General features: G+C 32.0%; 2 protein-coding genes across 2 annotated transcripts; both read right to left on the reverse strand.

The window, feature by feature from the left end:
* Positions 1-1,293: 1,293 nt before the first annotated feature.
* LOC137924358 (pickpocket protein 28-like) lies at positions 1,294-10,673 on the reverse strand. Its single transcript, XM_068767754.1, has 13 exons — positions 10,608-10,673; positions 9,625-9,740; positions 8,890-9,096; positions 8,675-8,795; positions 8,164-8,312; positions 7,361-7,473; positions 6,959-7,047; positions 6,216-6,400; positions 5,806-5,891; positions 4,832-4,912; positions 2,399-2,558; positions 1,615-1,706; positions 1,294-1,427 (listed from the first exon to the last, which is right to left on the reverse strand). The coding sequence occupies exons 1-13, from the start codon at positions 10,671-10,673 to the stop codon at positions 1,294-1,296; spliced, it is 1,599 nt and encodes a 532-aa protein (XP_068623855.1).
* A 954-nt stretch (positions 10,674-11,627) lies between these two features.
* LOC137924210 (pupal cuticle protein-like) lies at positions 11,628-17,652 on the reverse strand. The gene is made up of 2 exons (XM_068767579.1): positions 17,521-17,652; positions 11,628-12,695 (listed from the first exon to the last, which is right to left on the reverse strand). Exons 1-2 carry the CDS (start codon positions 17,530-17,532, stop codon positions 12,045-12,047), a joined length of 663 nt encoding a protein of 220 aa, XP_068623680.1. The 5' UTR covers positions 17,533-17,652; the 3' UTR covers positions 11,628-12,044.
* Between the last annotated feature and the right edge of the window lie 1,549 nt (positions 17,653-19,201).

Consider the following 19,201-nt stretch of genomic DNA (forward strand, 5'->3'; position numbering starts at 1 on the left):
AAATATCACCATTTGGTATTCGCCGCATATTTATGAAACGTATACCCCGCGAATAAAGAGCTTTTACTGTATAGCAGAAATATTGGATTTGGCTTTTTTGGAAAATATGTGTTGATATATTAAAAAATTGTTCTTTTACAAGTATCCTTATAAAATTAGCATTTAAGAAAAATTGTTACTGAAATTGGATGTAAAATAGTAATTACGTACATGAAGACTGAATTTACTTGTTTTATTACCTGAAATCCTAAAAAATGATTGTATGCGTGAATGTCTTTAAAATTATAAAATACCTAACCTATAACAATAAATAAATTTTTTTGGTTAATTCATTTGAGATATTTGGTGCTAGAACATTTCAGATTTGTACAATTCGAGAGGTATATGAATCTGTTTTTGATTTAATGCTATTATCAGGCGAACTTGTTATTTATGGTTTCAATTAAAATGCAAAATTATTAGAATTTTTGGGCTATAAATTGGTAATGTATTAGTTTAATGTAGGTCTTCTCAGATCAGATTATTCCTATTTTTGTCATCATATATTTTTTAAATTGAAGGATACTATTCTAGCAAACTGGATTTGTTTCTAGTTTTAATAAATTAAGCTTTTTATTTTTTTCTTATGACTTATTTGAAGGGTCAAAATGGTTAATAATATCAACAAATGAATTCTTAGGTTAAAGGTCGGGAAAGACCAAAGGATTGTAAAAATATTGAAGAATGGTAAAAAAGTACTAAAGATGAATAATAATAAATTAGTTGTAGAATATAATAAAATGTAAGATATACGAGTCAAAGCACAAAACTAGGAAACAATAACGTGATAAATAATCAGTGATTCTTCGGGAATGGAGTATAAGCATAAATGATGATGGTTGAATAATAACAATGCTTGTGGAATGAAAGATTTTACGATGGACGAAGGAAAGGAAAAGCATGAAAGATACTGTAAAAGAAAACAGAAAACATCCGAAAAAAGAAGATATAAAAATATGCGAAACTGTAAATTCCATGTCCTACAACAACCAGGGGGAACGATAAAAAAAGCGTAAGTTGTCCTTGTTAACAACGTTTGTTCTGAATGGTCCTGTTGGAAATGTATATATGGATAAATGATAGAGCAGGCCTATGTCCAGCAGTGGTCGTCTTTCTGTCGAAATGATGAATTCCTAGTGTTAAGTAAATACCGGTTTTAGAATAGACTAAATGAGTCTAGGTTTTTCAAAGACAAAAAGTTCCACCACCATTTAATTAAGTGTAATTTAATTTAGATATTTTATTACAATTTTTCTATTTCAAAAAGGGATGGGTTGGTTTTCGTCGTCTTGCCATACATAATGCTCGCAGTGTCAGGAAGTAAAGTATCTCTACAACACTCATTATACTAAATCCCATACATAGCCCCAATAAACCTCCAGTGTTTGCTGTGGAAGAGAATTGTTGAACATTTAATGCAGTTTCTATCAATGTCTAATTGTTTCGCTACTGATTTGAAACTGTATAGATTTGTTTTGTATTTAAAATATTAAATGATGCACTCAAAATAAATAAATCACATCTTGAAAGGAGTAGTAAGTAGTAGTAATTTTAATAGCAAAAATCTTTGCTCACATAGAAATTCCGTAAGTCCGAATATTTCTCCTTTAGTAAATCTCATGAAGGTGTTGTCTTCAAAATAAAAGTGGACAAGTAACATATTTTCCCTGAAATGAATAAGAAATATTAAGAAAAAATTATACAAGACCCGATAAAAAGTATATTATTAAATAAATTTTATTATAGAATTCAACAGTTTTTAGTTGATATAAATGCATAGATCTTGGTTTTTTGACATATTTACGTAGTTAATATTTTATTGTGTACATAAAACGTTATTAAATTTGATTTAAAAAAGCAACTGTTTAATTTCTGGCCGGTTCTGCTCAACAGGTCAGCATTCCGAGTCGGTGGTTGTGTAGTAAATGTTAATGTAATTGTCGATTCAAAAGCACGTGTAAACGCATACATGAAAGAAGGTATCTTGAATGTTATAGAATACTAGCTGATCCCGCAAACGTTGTTTTGCAAAAAAAAAAATTGATATTTTAATTTATAAATAAAAAATAAGGGTTGGTCGTAGAGGGGTGAAAATTTATGGTTGTATGTATTCTTGTATGCTGTATCATAAAAAAATAAAAACAAAAAATTTCGTTAAAATTTTTTTTTAAAGTGTGAACAACCTTTATCACTTAGGGGTATAGAAAATAGATAGTAGCCGATTCTCAGACCTACTGAATACGCATATTAAGTTTGGTAAAAATCAGTCAAGCCGTTTCAGAGGAGTTCAAGTTCGAACACCGTGACACGAGAATTTTATATATTAGATGTTCAATTTGTACAGGTTTAATATATTTACGTGAAATAATTGGGTGTCCTGTTGCTCAGTAGAGAGGAGTATTGCCCGATGAGCGCCTTGTTGAGCGGCGCAGTGCTGAGCCGTTCGAAGTACGCGATCTCGTTGCAGGCTGGCAGGCATTCGCCGCATGTCGCTTCTCTTGCTTTTATAAACATGCATATTTATATATTTTTGTAAACTTCGTTTAATAAGAGTTAAGAAAGTGCTCTTATATTCGCTTATTTGTAAACGATTGTAAGGGACAGATAAAATATACTAGTGAGCGTTAACAATTGTAAATGTAAAGACGTGTTTACATAGTTTTAAATTACGATTGACATATGATTCACATATGTAATTTTTGGTTGTAAATTATTGTCTTATCGTTTGATAAATTAAATGCCATCTTAATCACTTTATCGCTGAGTTTGCACATGTGCTAGCCATTTTTATTTAAGAAACACAAAAATGACATATCAAACAAGAATTAATAAAAGAACAGATTTAATAGTCCAGTCGTAGCTTTGAGTTAAAAGATACCGTTATAGTGGTGCTTAATCTAATGCTAGTTTTCTTCAATTTATTTATAAAAAAACTCGTTCGTTTAATTTATATAACGTTAAAGCAACCACAAAAAAACAGTCAGTGTGTGTTATGGTCTCAACTGATATTACGGCACGTTTAGAACCCACTAAGCTTTAAGTTGACGGATGCCATTTCAGAGGAGCTCAATCTAATTTTAGTTACTGTCAATTTGCGCTCTTACATATTTTTTACTCATAGCGCACTCAAGTTTTCACTTTAAATAATTCTTTATTATCCACAAAAGATAATATGATAATGAATGCATTAATAAAAAATATAAACGTTCACGTAGATTTAAAAAATGTCAAAGTACATATCTAATAATCGTCAAAGAGGAATAATGATTACGACGTTGCACATCTGTTTTATCATAAAATAATTAATTTATGAAAAGAATATAAGCCTGTATTAAATGATTACCTCATTTAATACAGGCTTATAATCTTATAATAAGATGTTTGTCTAAATCGGGATAATGTATTAGGACCTTGAATAAGTTCTCGCTGTTTTTTTTTCAAAAAAAAATTATTTAAAATACAATGCTTACAGTGACATTACTCAAAGTATTGTTCATCATTAGAGACCATTTTCTCCCATATCTCTAGTAGCAATTGAATCCCCCGTCGGAAAAATGACTCATCTTTCGAGGCAATTCATGAATCAAGCCATTTTTCGGCTTCTTCAAAAAAATGGAAGCGCTGCTCGCTTAAACCGTGCGCCATCGACCGAAACAAGTGGTAATGGTCCGGTGAATACGGCGGGTGGGGTAGAACTTCCCATTGAAGTGTTTCCAGGTAAGTTTTGACCACATGCGGCCGAGCATTATCATGTAATAAATTTACTTTGTCGTGTCTCTGCTCGTATAGTGGCCGCTTTTCTTTCAGAGCGCGACTCAAACGCATCAACTGAAGTCGATAGCGAGCTCCCGTGATAGTTTTATTAGATTTAAGCAGCTCATAATAAATTACGCCCCTCTGATCCCACCAAATGCAGAGAAGAAGCTTAGAACCATGGATATTTGGTTTAGGCGACGATGTTGATGCGTGACAACGTCGCTCTACGTCTCTCGGCTTCAACTCATACGGCACCCAATGTCCTTGCTTTTGGATCATTCCTAATGCTTTTAAACGTTTTTAAACTGACGCATCTACTTGTAACGTTTTCCCAAGCTCTACTAACGTCTGACATGGATCTTCTTCAAGCAATGCCTCCAATTCTTTGTCTTCAAATTTTGTCGGTGCTCCAGAACGCTCTTTGTCTTTAAGGTCAAAATCATTACTTTTGAAGCACCTAAACCAGTCTCTGCACGTTGTATTCGACAAAGCATTGTCACCATATGTCTCAACGAGAATTCTGTGTGCTTTTGCTGCAGATTTTTTCTGAATAAAGCAGTGCAATAAAATTCCCCGCATTTCCCCTTTTGTGCCAAATAAAGTGTTTTTTATTTGGCACAAAAGTACACATTTTCACAAAAGGCAAATAAATATGTAGTTGACACTACACTACAAGCAAGCGCCGCCGAGAAGAACATCGGCTTGGCGACAGCCCAATATATATCTTATACATCTTCATCTTAGATATATATATTAAACAATTCGATTTGCGAGCGCCCGAGAAAGTCAAAACTCAGTTCGCTCGGTGATAGTCTGACTAAGCTATACTTAGATTTACCTTACATTAATTTCGCCATTACACGAGTAGTAAAAAGAGTGAATAAAAGGATATATAAATGAAAAAAAAAACATTCACAACACCTGCCTTAAAACCGATACTTTGCAAAGGTTCGTTTTTTTTCAACATAATATTAAAACTCAATTGTTATTATTATAGATATAATAATGCGACGTAATAATGCGATTTTTAACTCACTTTTACCTCTTTGGGCACTCAGTTTAATTTTAGAATAACATTTAGCATCTGCTTTTCCACATATACGTGTTGTCTTGTTCTCTGAAAGAAACGTAAATAGCATAATTCTATTTTTTTTATTTGTTATTTTTGGTGGTATATAAAGTTTTAATATTCGACCTGTCGGTAGTTTATCATTTATTAAATATTATCATCATATGTTAGGACTTTTAAGGTTTTCATTAATTCTAAATTTCCCTAAAGAAGTCGGTAAAGATAGTAATGAAAAAATTAACTGAGGAATTCTTAATAAATTTTTCTAAATTATAAAGATATATAAATAAAATTATTAAATAATTATATTAAAATTATTGCTAATAAGTCATAACTTGTTGATGCTGTAAAGTGACTCAGTCTTACTTTATAGCCACAGCCCTCAGTGAAAAAATTCATGAAATGCTACGTAAGTATTTTTTAATTTGAAAATATCAGTAGCCTCGCATGAACAAAGAAAGAAAGCGAGAAAAAAGGAAACAAATTTTTTTTTGCTATTGGGCGGTAACAGTTTTTTAATTTAACAACAGAGCTAAATGCTCATAAATAAAAAAAATAATATAATGCTCATAAATAAAAATAAATAAATAAAATGCTTATAAATAAAAAATAAACGAAAATGAAAATTAAAAAATATTTTTTACATGTGATTTTAAAATGTAAGAGCGATAGATGTTTCGTCACAAGAATTCCGAGATGGTGTAAACCTGCAAAATAACAAACAATAAATTGCTAGGCGCAAATTTTCACCCAGCCTGTGTTTTAGAGAAACGTCAAATCAAAAAAAATGTGCTGATTTACGCGGGTAATATAAAACTATTAGAACAAGCAGTAGAAAAGAAGGCGTTCTATTTCTATGAACTTCTGGCTTGACTTGACACTGCTTTTCAAAACAGTTTGATTGAATCGAATTTGAAACTCCATAACTGCTATTTACTTACTCGGCATATAATATAAAACACATTTGCACAGATCCAACATAGACCTTGCTTCGCATTCCATTTCACAATTTCGCAATGTGTAAGTTCTGTAAAATAAATCAAACGTCAAGGTATCGATGGACTGTAATTATTTACAGTGCATTTAGTTAGCAAAAGAATTAAAGACTTATTCCTTTGCTTTTTATATCCATATAATTATATACAAAAATGAATATTGGATTCATCATCATCACCATCATCATATCAGCCAATAGACGCCGACTGCAAGGCATAGACTTCTTCAATTTTTAAATATACTAATTTGTTGCATTATTAAGTAGCTGAAATTAAAAAAGATTTATTGTGTATTAAAAAAAAGTTGTGTCAACCATCACCAAAATTTTTTTAATCTGTAATTTTGGTTCAAATACCTGTAAAACACTAATTCTGTTTCACTCGAGAAAAGGCAGAGCCTTTTATTTACGTCAATATATTTTAAACTTGGCTGGGCGTCCAATATTCTTGGTTGTATGGCTGCCCTTGCTTCTATACCAGGGCCGTAGATTTCCCCTATTTTTGCAATATTTGGCGTTTCCGTCGGATTGTGTAAGAGTATCTAAAAAAATATTCTATAAATAAAAGTAAAACTAGTTTAACGTTATTTCCAAACTTCACTACATAATCGTAACTATACTCGCCAAACAGTAAATATCTAACTTTCGTAAGCAAATTAAAATGGACAGAAAAATTGTAGTGGGAGGCAGTTATCGCTAATAAATGAAAAGGTAGGTTTACATGTGGCTACTCCTTTAAAGATGTGAAAAAAACCCATAATGTATTTTTAGCATCGTCTCAGTTTCATCTGAGTTTACCGTCGAGATCATCAATGGAATTAATCCAAAACGCGCAAAGTTATAAAATAAACAGGAAGCACCAAAATAAAAGCGATAGAAAGATAAATGTAAACGTATCCTTAGCTCATTCGTCGTTTCATCAAGCAATTAAAAAGGTTTTGTAATTTCTATTATTAAATTTGTATCACAATATGGTTCACATTTCAGAATTTTGGTAGTTTGTCAGTGAACAAGTTTTATTTCAAGTTAATGATCATATTTAAAATTATATGTATATATTTTTAATTACACAAACTCGAATTATCAAAGATAAAATTTACCTTAAATCCCATGCTTTTGGTAGAAGCGCAATAATATTCAGCTATATTCGCATCCAAGATCAGAGTTAGGCCGTGATTTGTACCAATGCCTATTAAAAATATAAAACTAAGTAATGAAAATAGATAGTGAACTACTATTTACGTGGAATAAGTTATTTATCATATGACACCTGTTATATAATTTACCATTCATCTATCGCGCGAATTAGTACGCGAATAATAACCTATTGTTTTACGCGATCGAATTTGCGACAAGTGAAAAGAAATATAGTTAGTTAGGCTTCTCATATTTTTAGCTATAATTAACAAAAATTTTGAGCTTAATTGTTAAATAAAATTGTAAGTCATTCCATCATTATATGCATAATAATATATAAACAAATTTACAAAATCAATAATTACCTTTTGGTTTCCAAGGAAACCCGTCGGGTGGGGCATCAGAAGGATAACCTCCTTCAGGAGTCCAGTCCACAGATGGTGACGGAAATGTCAAGTTCATATCGTTTAAGTCTCTACTGTAAAGTAAAAGAAGAGAAGTTAATAGTAAAAGACGAAAAGGTAAAGTATTTAGTGTATCAACAATAAAAGGGAAATCATTTTTAATATTTCGTCCAAAATACCTACCGCTTTTGTATTATGATAATGGGACAAGGATGTATTTATGCACTTACGTTCGTAAAGATTTTTAGCATACCTATTTTAACAATTAATTTTGCCCCAATGGAACTTTTACGCTGAGTTTTACTATGGTAATAATTCAAATATAAGACGAGAGAACGTTAACTTTGATGGAGTCTGAAAATTTGGAGCAAACATATTTTTATTTTACACGTAGTATTGTAGTGTATATATATGAAGTCCCATGAATTAGCTTACATAAAATTTAAAAAAAAACATATATTAATAGATTATTACGTCTGGACCTACAGATTATACAGATAGAGGTGCGATACATTTACACAACTCTAAGTTTAATCTGCTATCGACGGCCGTTGGGCCCGAAAGGTTTTCGAGCGGTGACCACAAGCCAGTAGACGCGGCGTGGTTATGCCCTCCACTAGGTGGATCGTCGACATAATCAAGGTCGCGAGCATCGTGGCGATCTTTAGGGAAAGCCAATGCCAGAAGCCATGGAGGTCATTTCAATGTCATGATGATGATGACGATCAAACTGAATCTCATCAAAATTTATTCTTTATACATACGGATTTCGAAACATGTTGTCACGATGAACGACGTTAAACGTACAGCAGAGTCCCTCATCAGTTAGCTGTGCATTAAACAAATCCTGGCAGTTCATGTTTTTTGAATTCCATAGGCACATTGCGAGCATTTCGTTGCACGGTTGTGTTACCTAGAAATATATCTTAGCTTAATAATCTTTAACTTAATCGGAATTAAATTTTGTCAGCGCTCTCCAGGTTATGGGGATCTTTGCATGACCTTTTTTACCGTTTCCCGCGTCTCCAAAGTACATACTTATGTACTTAGTAACAGTACCTACACTTAGAGAAGGTTAGTTGGATCGACAATATCGTGCGAGAAGTCAGTTTACTCCTTTTTAACTTTTTTAAAAAAAAAATCTAAAGTAGGTGTTATTTCATTATTTGAAAACAACAGTAATATTAATTTCCTAATTTTAATGGTTCAGTAGTATAAAGATTGGTTTAAAAATATTGAATGTATGTTATGATTTGTATTTTACTCAATACTAACATTTATTAGAAAGGATCGTGTATAATCCCAGTTAGCGCTATCTGCTATGTCGTCTTCGAAAATATCTGCGTCTTTCTGTGTCGAACATAAACTGTCCAACAATTTTTTGTCTAAGGAACTTCTGAAATTTTAAGTTACTTATTTTTAATATCAAATAAAACATTTTAAATTGTACACTTTTTTTCGAAAATTATAAGCGTTATAGTAATACTAACCCTGAGTTAATGTATCGTTCAGCTACAGACTTCTTTGCTTGGTTAACGTTACAAATAGTCAGTGCCGGGAAAGGCAAGTCTTGCAGATGCATGTTCTCCGGGTTGATAGTCACTATCATCGGCGATAAACGCCATTTGTTATACACATTAAGTATAAAGAATGCAGCGCATATAAGAGAGGAGCAAAATGCTACTAACCAGAAAAATCTGGAAAGTAAGAAAATGCTTAAATATTTACAACATTAATTATATAATTGAGATTGCCCTAAAAGAATAAGAAATACAAAAAAAATATTCATTCGCACTTATGTCTGCATTAATAGCGAGAATATATATACGCTTAATAATGATATGTAACACGATTTGAGAAAAATGTAAATAAAAAAAAGGTTTCATGATGCATCAAAAAATTTTTTTTTTCTTATCGTAGATTATACTCTACTGTAAATTATACAAAGTATTGTGTTAATTAATCTGTAAAAACTTAACGGAGAGTACCAATTTTTTACTAATTTTTAGATAGAAATATTTATTTTTAATTTTTTTTATGTGTGCTGCTAATAAAATAATTAGTAATTAAAATTATAATAACTTTTTAATAAAATAAACAGTACCAGTTTTCTCAATTGTAATCGATGATTAAATATAAATGAAGAGTTTAGTATAGAATAAAAGTAATGAAATAAAGATTTTTTACCGTAAACATATGACACATTTTTCAATAAATTATCAAACCTTTCACACCATGTCAACTTTTTGTCTCCGATATATCTAAGACCGTGTAGCGTCGAAGTGTGTAAATACTCCCTGAGGTCCTTATGAAAGGGAACATAGCCTTGCACTGGTTTTTCCTGTCGTAGAAAGTCGCTATTTAGTTAAATAGGATCAATTAAAAATAAGATTATTTAAAAAAGTTAGATTTGAGTATTATAAAATGAATTCAGCTCCAAAAACAATAATTATTAAAATATTATTACTAATATTAAAAAAAAACAATAAAATTACTATTATATATAAATAGGTTTTGCATAATCCTAACTAATGAAATAAATATGTCCGTGATTAAAGAATGCTAACATTATTACTGTTTACAATTTTCGTGTCCCATTCGTACCAAGGCGAAGTTTCAACACGCGTTTGGCTCGTCCAATAGCAATCCTAAAAAAGTAAAATGACAGACATACAGGATGAACTTTCAAAGATTAATGTAAAGCTCATTTGCAGTCAATTAATGTATGGTACACGCTATGCAAAAATCAAAGGTTTCAGATATAATAAAAATCGTAAGGATAACATGGTAAGAAAAAAGTTTGCTTAATTTGGATTAATACGTTTTAAAATTAATTATTGTTTATTATCTATCCATGCAGAATAAGTGATGAATAGTTACAATAAAAATAAATTAGTGTCATATATTTCAGTGTGATCACTTTACCGAGGGTGTTTGCTTATGAGGCACGAAGTGAGATCACGTTTCAAGGGTACATATACATATATAGGTATAAAATCTTAAAACCTTTTTGTTGACTACTGAGCTATAAATTTACTTCTTTAAAGCGAAATCATATAGAAGAAAAAGCTTTTTATTGTAAAATAATTAAAAGTGAAATAGCAGGATATGAAAGTAAATAAGTTTTGTGATAAATCAATGAAGTAATTATAACCGTGCGGTCTGGATGGAATATCAAAAAAACTACACAATTGTTTATATTATTTACCTTTGTAAAAGCTGCTTCAGAAATAATTTTACGAGGTCGTATTCCCATTTCCTTTGTTTGGTACATCGTTACAATAAAATTGTTCGACGTTCAATTCGCTTTGTATATTTACAATAGATCTTTCATCAAGTAAATTTCTTACGCCGTGGACAAAGCATAAGCGCTAACGACAAAGTGATTGAGGTTTTACAAATTGGACTTCTGTAACGTAATTCAGCATGGCCAGTGTTTTACTACCGATCGTCTGATTGCCCTAATCTAATGATAGATCGTACCGGCGCCGCCTTCACTGTTTGATCACAAAATTACACATTTTCCAGTTGATTGTAATTCCTCTACTACTTATTTAAGTAACATTTGTTTTTTTTAATATATATTTAATCTAATTATTTTCTAAATATAAAATTTTAACTTCAGTTTTAAATCGCATAAAATTACGTTTCTCTTAACACTTGTGTATTTCGGATATTTAAGGTAATTTCGCGTGTTTTATATCCAGCGTATTTTCTAAATTATCAACATTGGATTCAGGCTACTCATATCTATTGATAAGTACTCATTAAAGGGTGTTGGCGAGCCTATTTATATTTCCAGTATTTGTTATTACATAGTTATCCGTCGTTTCATCAGGACCGCCATGTCATGTTAAGGGTTTGTTGTTTTATAACTAATTAATTTAAATGCTTCTTATACGAACGTAGTGGACATAGCGGACAATTTTTTTTTCCTTGACTAGTTGACGATCGTTGATTTACGTGTTTTATATTTATTTCATATATTTAGTCTTAGTTATTAACGTAATGAAATATTCTAATTAACTGATGAAATAACATTTTACATGTAGGATGAAAGTCAAACAATTCATTTTGTCATTTTGTCATAAACAAAATGTTCCGATGTACATAATTTTTTAAAATATTTAAGCAAATGGTAAGAAGTTATGAGTTACATATTTTTTATTTGATAATTGGAATTTTACAATCTACCGCTTGTAAACACTGTGGAATAGTAAGTAAACACATTGGCTTTTCCATTGGTGAACGCAACTCGAAGAACTCTGCAATAATCGATGGACACGTTCTTTTCATGATACGTACTAAAGCACAAATACATTTTTTTTAATTTTAAAAGAAAACAAGAGTTTTATTTCGATTTTATATTATTCGTATATAATGCATACATACAATAATTAATATGTACAAAATTGTTTGTTTGATAGAAATTTATAAAAGTAACAAAAAAAGCCAGAGAGAAAGAAAAGGCTGACGCACTTGCACTTTGAAAAGTTTCTAAATGAAGACTAAGAGATCGAAGGAAGAAAGTAGAGGGCACCTCGACGTAATTCTAGTGCGTCATCATTTCACTACCAACGTGAGCGACGGGCTAGAGCTGCGTCCAGAGCCCGGAAAAGGGGAAAGAGGAAAAGAGGAAGAGTTTTCACCAGTGCTGCTGGGGAGCGTGAGCGGGGGCGGCGTGGGCGACCTGTGCGTGGGCTGCGAGGTGGGCAGCACGCGCCGCTGCTACTTCAGGGGTCTCCAGGATGCCGTTGCCGTTTTGCGCTAGTCTGATCTGAGCGGGAGGGCCTTGCCATGAGGGAGCACCGTTCCACTGGGAGGCGGGGGCGTTCCACTGTTGGTGGGATGGGGCATTCCACTGCTGAGAGGGTCCGGCGGGCTTGGCAGCGGAGAGAGCAGCCAAGTGAGCGGCACGGGCCTGGGCTACTTCGGGAGTCTCAGCGACAGGTGCGGGGCCGGCGTTCCATGTGGGAGTAGCAGGAGCGCTGTTCCACTGTTGAGCAGGGGCACCGTTCCATGAGGAGGCGGCCGGGGCACCGTTCCAGCTGCGCTGTTCACCGTGTTGCCAGTACTCTTCGTTGTCCCAACGGGGATCGTAGGAGCCATCGTCTTGTGGGTTTGGGTTGTTCTGTGACGCTTGCTGCAACGCGGCTATGTGTGCAGCGCGTGCCTGTGCCACTTCAGGTGTTTCCAGGATGTTGCGGCCGTCCTGGGACAGGGCGATGTTGGCGGGAGGACCGTTCCATCCGGAAGCATGAGCTCCGCACGCCAACGCCAAGCAAGCTACTACGATCTGTGTACAAAAAGACATATTACAATTAAAATGTAGTTGTGTGTATATGCGAGTACGGTCACTGTAGCGATCTTTGAGGAAGGCCTATGTCTTGCAGAGTGCTGACATGATGATAAAAATGTACATAAATTAATATCAGTTTATACCAGTTAACTGGTACGACCTCGTGAGCGCTATTACAACTTAACCCGACTTCGTTAACAATTTATCATTCAAACTTATCGATATTGCAGCTGTTGGTATTCTAGGCTTGCTCATTATATTACTCTACGACCGCATAACATTTTATGTTAATTCTTGTGTTTGTTGGTAACTTATATTTGCTTGAAGTAAGTATAAGTTTTTAAATAATACGTTTCAAATAAGTAAGTTAAGTAAGTAAGTAAATAAAATGAGGATTTATTACTTTTTAAAGTTTGGCTTATATGTCTTTTTACGAGTAGCAAATATAATATTGTATTCAAAAATAATCATAAATGTTCCACACTATCTGCATACTAAAAAGAAATATAGTATTACATTAATTACGAATTTGATTTCATATAAGACCTGGACTCTATCCATTTTATTATGTCTGATGATTTTTATTATTTATACTATCAAATCAAGTGACAAGCCATAATAGTTTTAAATTATATCTATGAAAAAAAAAAACAGTCAAGGAAATGTAGAAGTTAATAGAGTCTCGAAAAGAATGTAATTAATGTATGTAATATTCCACCTTGTATTGACTTATCATGATATCACTGGAAATATAAAGCATAGTCTTGAAATTTTGTAGAAACATTTATTTCGCCAAACAGAGGTCAACCAAGAAACGAATTTCCATTCGCGAGCGAAGTTGATGGGGTCTATTAAATACGGGAAGCGAACGAGGGATATCTGGTATTAAATAACGTAAAAGTTATTAGTTTCTAGTGTAGGTCAAATGTTTCTGACTCAAGTTTTAAAGAAACGTGAGAAAAATAACTATTGCACATTTTGTTTCGTATAGAATTATAATGTAATGTGTTACAAATAGATTAATAAATGTGTAAACTGGAAATTAAACAAGATGAGTGAATAAGTAAATAATTTATAGCGAGCCTAAGTTCAGAATCACGTAACGATGTCAGGGCTTGCGGTCTCGTTGGCCGAGCGTGGTCGCTTAGCCCCAGGTCAGACGGCTTAGTGTAATATAGTCGTGTTGTTAATACCTCATTCTGTATTTATGCTTTGAGTTTTATCAAATGATTCATCAATGCGGTCAAATAATAACATTTGCAACTATTTTGACAGATATTGCCATTAATTTACATTTGGAATGATTCAAATTAAAAAAAAATTGGAATGTATATACGCATTAACATAAAAATTATGAAGAAACCTATTTACTATTCTTTCATGGCGAGATGTTGAAAATTGTTCGTGTGAAGTTATTTTTATAATAGTTAATAAATTCAGTTAAGTAATTAAATTGTGGACGTAGCTCTTTGTTTTAGACATAAATTGGATTTGTTCATTTAATATATTCATCGCACTTACTTAAAGTCAAAGTTACAAAATTTTTGATAAGATCAGGCATGCGTTTTCAATGCCGAGAAACGTAATCGCCCTTGATTTTTGCTGTTTATGTCTTTTCTTATACAAATTAAAATGCTGTTTTAGAATTAAAATGTACCATTCACTGGCAACATTAATAACATATGCTTTAATTGCCTGCGACAAAAAATATAAGAAAATATACATTACCTTATTGTTCTGGTATGTATAATTTATTAGAATTAAACTAACCAATCAAAGCAATAAGTGAACGGCTTCAAGGCCCGAAGGTCCCTTGAAGGTCATGTAGCAGGAAGCCAGCTTTCCGGACCTGCCCACCGTCACATTCATCGACTTGTTACCCTCGCTTGTCAATTTGACATTTGCTTTTCTACTTTTTAATCAACTTCAACTACACACTAACAATATTAAAGATTCCCTTTGTTGTGTTATTTGACATTTAAATATTATTATTCTATAAATTTAAAATGTATACTTATTTTCATAATTTTCCTTTGTTTTCCTTGTATCATTTATAGACACACAAAGCAGTTGTTTTATTGACATGTATTAATTATTGTGGGACGTTGCGTGGGTGTGCCCTTCTAAAAAGGCGTATTATGGAATGCAGACAAAAACCCTTAGTGAGCGGCGAGGTAAGCGACACTAATAACCGCATCTAATAATTTGACCTCCTGCTAATTTGTTGAGTTTTGCGGCTTCTACATTACATGAATATGAAGATAAATAATATTTTTAATTTGAGATTTTATTCATGTTACGATATATCAACCCCATTGTTAATATTATAGATGTGCAAACTTAAGCTATTTAACAATCACTGCGGAGACAAGATGCCAGTGTGCGAAATAGTTTAGCCCCTTTATATTATAGGTTTTCATAATACATTTTGCGCGGTATAGATTAAATTTCAGATAGCTCGACAGTGAGACTCTCTTTTAATTAAAATTTTTGAATGTTTCATTATTCGTTCATAACTACAATAATGGATGTAACAATCACATTATTCGTTACCGCATTGCTTGGGAAAATAAAAGATAAAATATTACGTAAAAGGTATGATAAACACTGGTCTTGTTTACATTGTACTTTAATAGAGCAGCGCAATGTGAAGCATAATGGGTGATAGCAGTCTGCATTCACCGCACTATATTTGGTGCGTCGAGTGCATGTCGAGTTTTGCACTCGCCATTGACATTTCAATCTTGACTTTATTAATGATAAATAAACTCACCAATCGACATGGAAACAGATCACACAGAGAAAAAAAAGTTTCTTTTTTGATACTATTGGGACTTGATTTTAATAAACCTTTTAAGTTTTAAATGTATAATTGTGTAAAATCTGTTAATTATAGGGCTGTCACAATTTATAGAAATGTGTCAATAAGATGTTATGTATTTTATTCGGATTAGCGTTACAAGAAAATGATAAGTAACTGCACTGATTTTTGTTCTGTTTTAGGAGTGTTTAAACTTTTCATAAAATTATAGTTTCGAATAATCTAGAACTGTAACATAAATATATGACGTGATAATGTAATTAAAATTGTGATTGTTTAAGGCAACAGATAATTAGAGAATCATTACTTGATACATAGATTATGTACAGGCATGTAACAAATCTAAAAAAAATTGGTAAATTGGAGATAAAGGCTGTCATAAAAAATGGTTTAAGTAAATAAATGGTGAGATAAGTAAGTATTAACGCTCTAATTATACGTCCACGCCGGACAACTTTCAGCGGCATTGACTCACGTAGGAAACGTAAAGCGAGTTTGATTTGTGGAGTTATTCATAGTGTACATTTAACCTTGCCACGCAAAACAATCTAGTTTTTGTTGATAAATGCTGCGTAACCCTACAGCAGGCCTATATTCAAAAACGCCTGTTTTCTGATAATGTTTTAAAATTTTAATGCTATATGTTTTTGATAAAATTGTGTAGCGTTTACGCTACGTATTGCTAGCCACTACAACGACAATGCAATATTAAATAGTTTTTGTGAATTGAAATTTGAACGCCGATTTGAATTCGGACACCATTAGACATATGGTCGCTGCCTATTCGTTTAGATCGAAATTGCGGGACAAAGAAATGCTCGGGTTGTAACTTATTTCCACCCGCTAAACACATATTCCACCAAGAAGTGGCAAATATGTGCTCGGGTGGTAGTTCACCGCTAATCACGTTTAATTGTATAAATGTTTTTTTTTATTATATTCAGATTACGTAGCATTTAAGTAGCATTCTTTAGTAATCTTCATTGTAAAGTCGTGTTAAAAATATAAGGAAATCGTTGGATCTAGTGCAAATTTTATGAACACGCTGATAATGACCTGGAAGTCGCGTGTTCGACATGCGCGTGCTCAACCGGCAAATTCTCAATTTTCGTCATAGTAGGCCTAGTTATTCATGTTTCGCCTATTAAATTATTTCTTATCGTTTATAGTTGAATTTTACCAACTTGCGTTTGTGTGTTATTGCGTGAAATGACCTTAATATGTTAATTCACTGCAATAAAATGTAAGACTAAGTCAAATTTTATAATTATAAATAATGACTGTGTGTATGTATAGACAAAGTCTTTGTAATATAAACTTTAAATACTCTTTGTTTCCTTACGTTGAAAGAAATTGCGAATGGGAAAGAAATGTAATATGTACTAAATCGTGCATGTAACAATCCGCACTATATCTACATTAGAGATTTCAACCTGTACTCCTCTCTTTGAGAGAAAACTATTGGACTTTTTTTGAAAAACAGTAGAATTATAATTACAAGTAATATAAAAAATTGAAAATTGTGGTGTTAATTTTAAAATTTTGTCAGATATTTGACAGATATGTTACATAAGAGATGGATTTCCACCTATGTAATGACTAATCTTTGGAACTATTAGACTTAGGGACTTGAAATATAACAGGAACATTCGTTTTACCAAATACCGCAAGAAAGGATTATATGAAATTTTATTAAAAATTCATTCATTGATTACGCGAAGTGATCGAGAGACTGTACATATGTGATAAATACAATCTATGTTATCAATTTAAAAGGATTTAAAAATGTGTCAGAAGTAGATTATAGTAGAAGTAAGTGAAATTGTAATTTCGCGGTTTGTGTAAGATTTGTTAGCGCCCCAAAAGATGTATAGCTTGAATGTAGACAAAGTCATTTCTTTGGGACCATATGACAGTTTCGTCAAAACATAACGAAATATTATTTGAGAAATATTACTGTCTAGTATTTTAAAGAAAATAAAATGATTAAAAAGTACTTACCATGGATTTCATTTTTGAAAGAAGTTAAGCACAGAGGTGAAAGATAGAAAAGTGAAGTTTTTTAATATAAGATTTGTTTGTATAGCGCTGATGGAAGACTAGAGTCTTCCAGGATTCGCTATGTTGGGAGTGCAACTTGCGTCTGTGCTAAATGAGGGCGGTTGCTGGTATTTATACTCGGCGCCTGCGCAGAGGGGGTGCGGTGGTCTGGTCGACTTCTGAGCGTGAAAGTACTTGGGCACGCCGTTGATCGTAGCGAATATCATAGTACACATTTCAATGGCACTCAGTGTTTTTTGGATCATTTCTGTGTGTGATTTAACAGTCGATGTTTGTTCTCTGTTTTTTTTTTAATTATTTGAAATTGTGATATTATTTAGAATTTCCGTAATTATAACCATTTCGGCACGTTTCCTTAATTTATTGAGTTTATTGATTAATATCATGAAGTTTACTCTGATTCAGTATATAATCTACGTTTATTAACTATAAAAAAAAAAATTATGATTATTTTAAATATCGTTTAAGTGTGGGATTAATTGCAAATAATTTTACGAATACATCAAATTTCTTTAAGTGGAATTATTCAAAATAAATATAAACAGCCATGTGACTTATTCTATTCGACATGGAATTATTTCAACGTTTATATTATTGAACTCTTCAGTATTATTAACTTTACTACGCTACTCCCTTAAGTTTAGTGCACTAACTAGTAATAATTGAGGAATTTTTATTATTTGGAGAAGTGGAAAATCTGTGTATACAATTAACTTTCTTTGAAGATAGGGAGATAAAAATTATTTTTGAAATGATTTATGACGTCGATTTACGACTCCTATTTTATTTTAGATAATAAGAACTAGATTACTGTATTCTTATATATTTATTAATCGTATTTGTTTCTATGTAACCACGTTACATACGTTACATACGTTACTTTAGTGATAGTTTTTTGATACAGAAACGTGTATCAAAACGACAACGTATATAATTAGGGTTAAGGGTAACTTAAGCTTTGCAAATATTTTTACTCACGAACAAGAAAAAGTTGTGTATTAATTGTGAAAAGTTTATTAATTGAATTCAAACATACACATATTCATACACATATTATTCATATAAAAATCATATGTATTAAGTTGTATATTATGTGTGTAATATAACATAAATTTACACCAAAAATTGTTTTTTTTTTTTATTTAAGAATATAGGAACTTTAACTAATTAAGTAAGTGCCATTTTCGTATTCACTACGATTACAAATTTCTTTTTTATTGAATTTTGTCATAGAAAGTTTCGGGACTGTTAACTATTTTTTGTTTAAATTATTTATTAACTTATTATTATTAAATAGGTCAATTACCAACTGTTATTATCTTTAATAAAATATAATAATCCTTCCGCAAGTGCAGAAAAGTTTAAACAATAGATACTTAGATCAATATGTAGAAACAAATTAATTACGGAAATCTTTGAAAAGGATAAAATGTGTTTATATAACATCGAAATATTTCAATTTGTATTTGTAACTAATGGTATAAAGCATAATGTAATGTGTGTGATAAACAGTGTATTAGTTTAATTATAATTTTCTGACATAAACAAGTTCCTCTACCTTATTGGCTTTTGTTAGAAAATTTGGTAAAGTGATATATCCGAATAATTGACAGGAAGTTGT

The sequence above is a fragment of the Battus philenor genome, unplaced genomic scaffold (genome assembly GCF_028537555.1).
Source record: "Battus philenor isolate CCGP_79_NKW_IND1 unplaced genomic scaffold, ilBatPhil1.0.hap1 SCAF_23, whole genome shotgun sequence".
Lineage (NCBI taxonomy): Eukaryota > Metazoa > Arthropoda > Insecta > Lepidoptera > Papilionidae > Battus > Battus philenor.

Bases quoted from the DNA above. Each gene is read 5' to 3' on its own strand.
- LOC137924358 (XM_068767754.1), bottom strand. From the start codon at position 10,673: ATGTACCAAACAAAGGAAATGGGAATACGACCTCGTAAAATTATTTCT. The intron at 7,048-7,360 runs GTAATTATTGAT...TATTTTTAATAG, and splicing joins GTTTCCTTGGAAACCAAAAG to GCATTGGTACAAATCACGGC. The intron at 1,428-1,614 runs GTGAGCAAAGAT...TCTCTTCCACAG, and splicing joins CGGACTTACGGAATTTCTAT to CAAACACTGGAGGTTTATTG.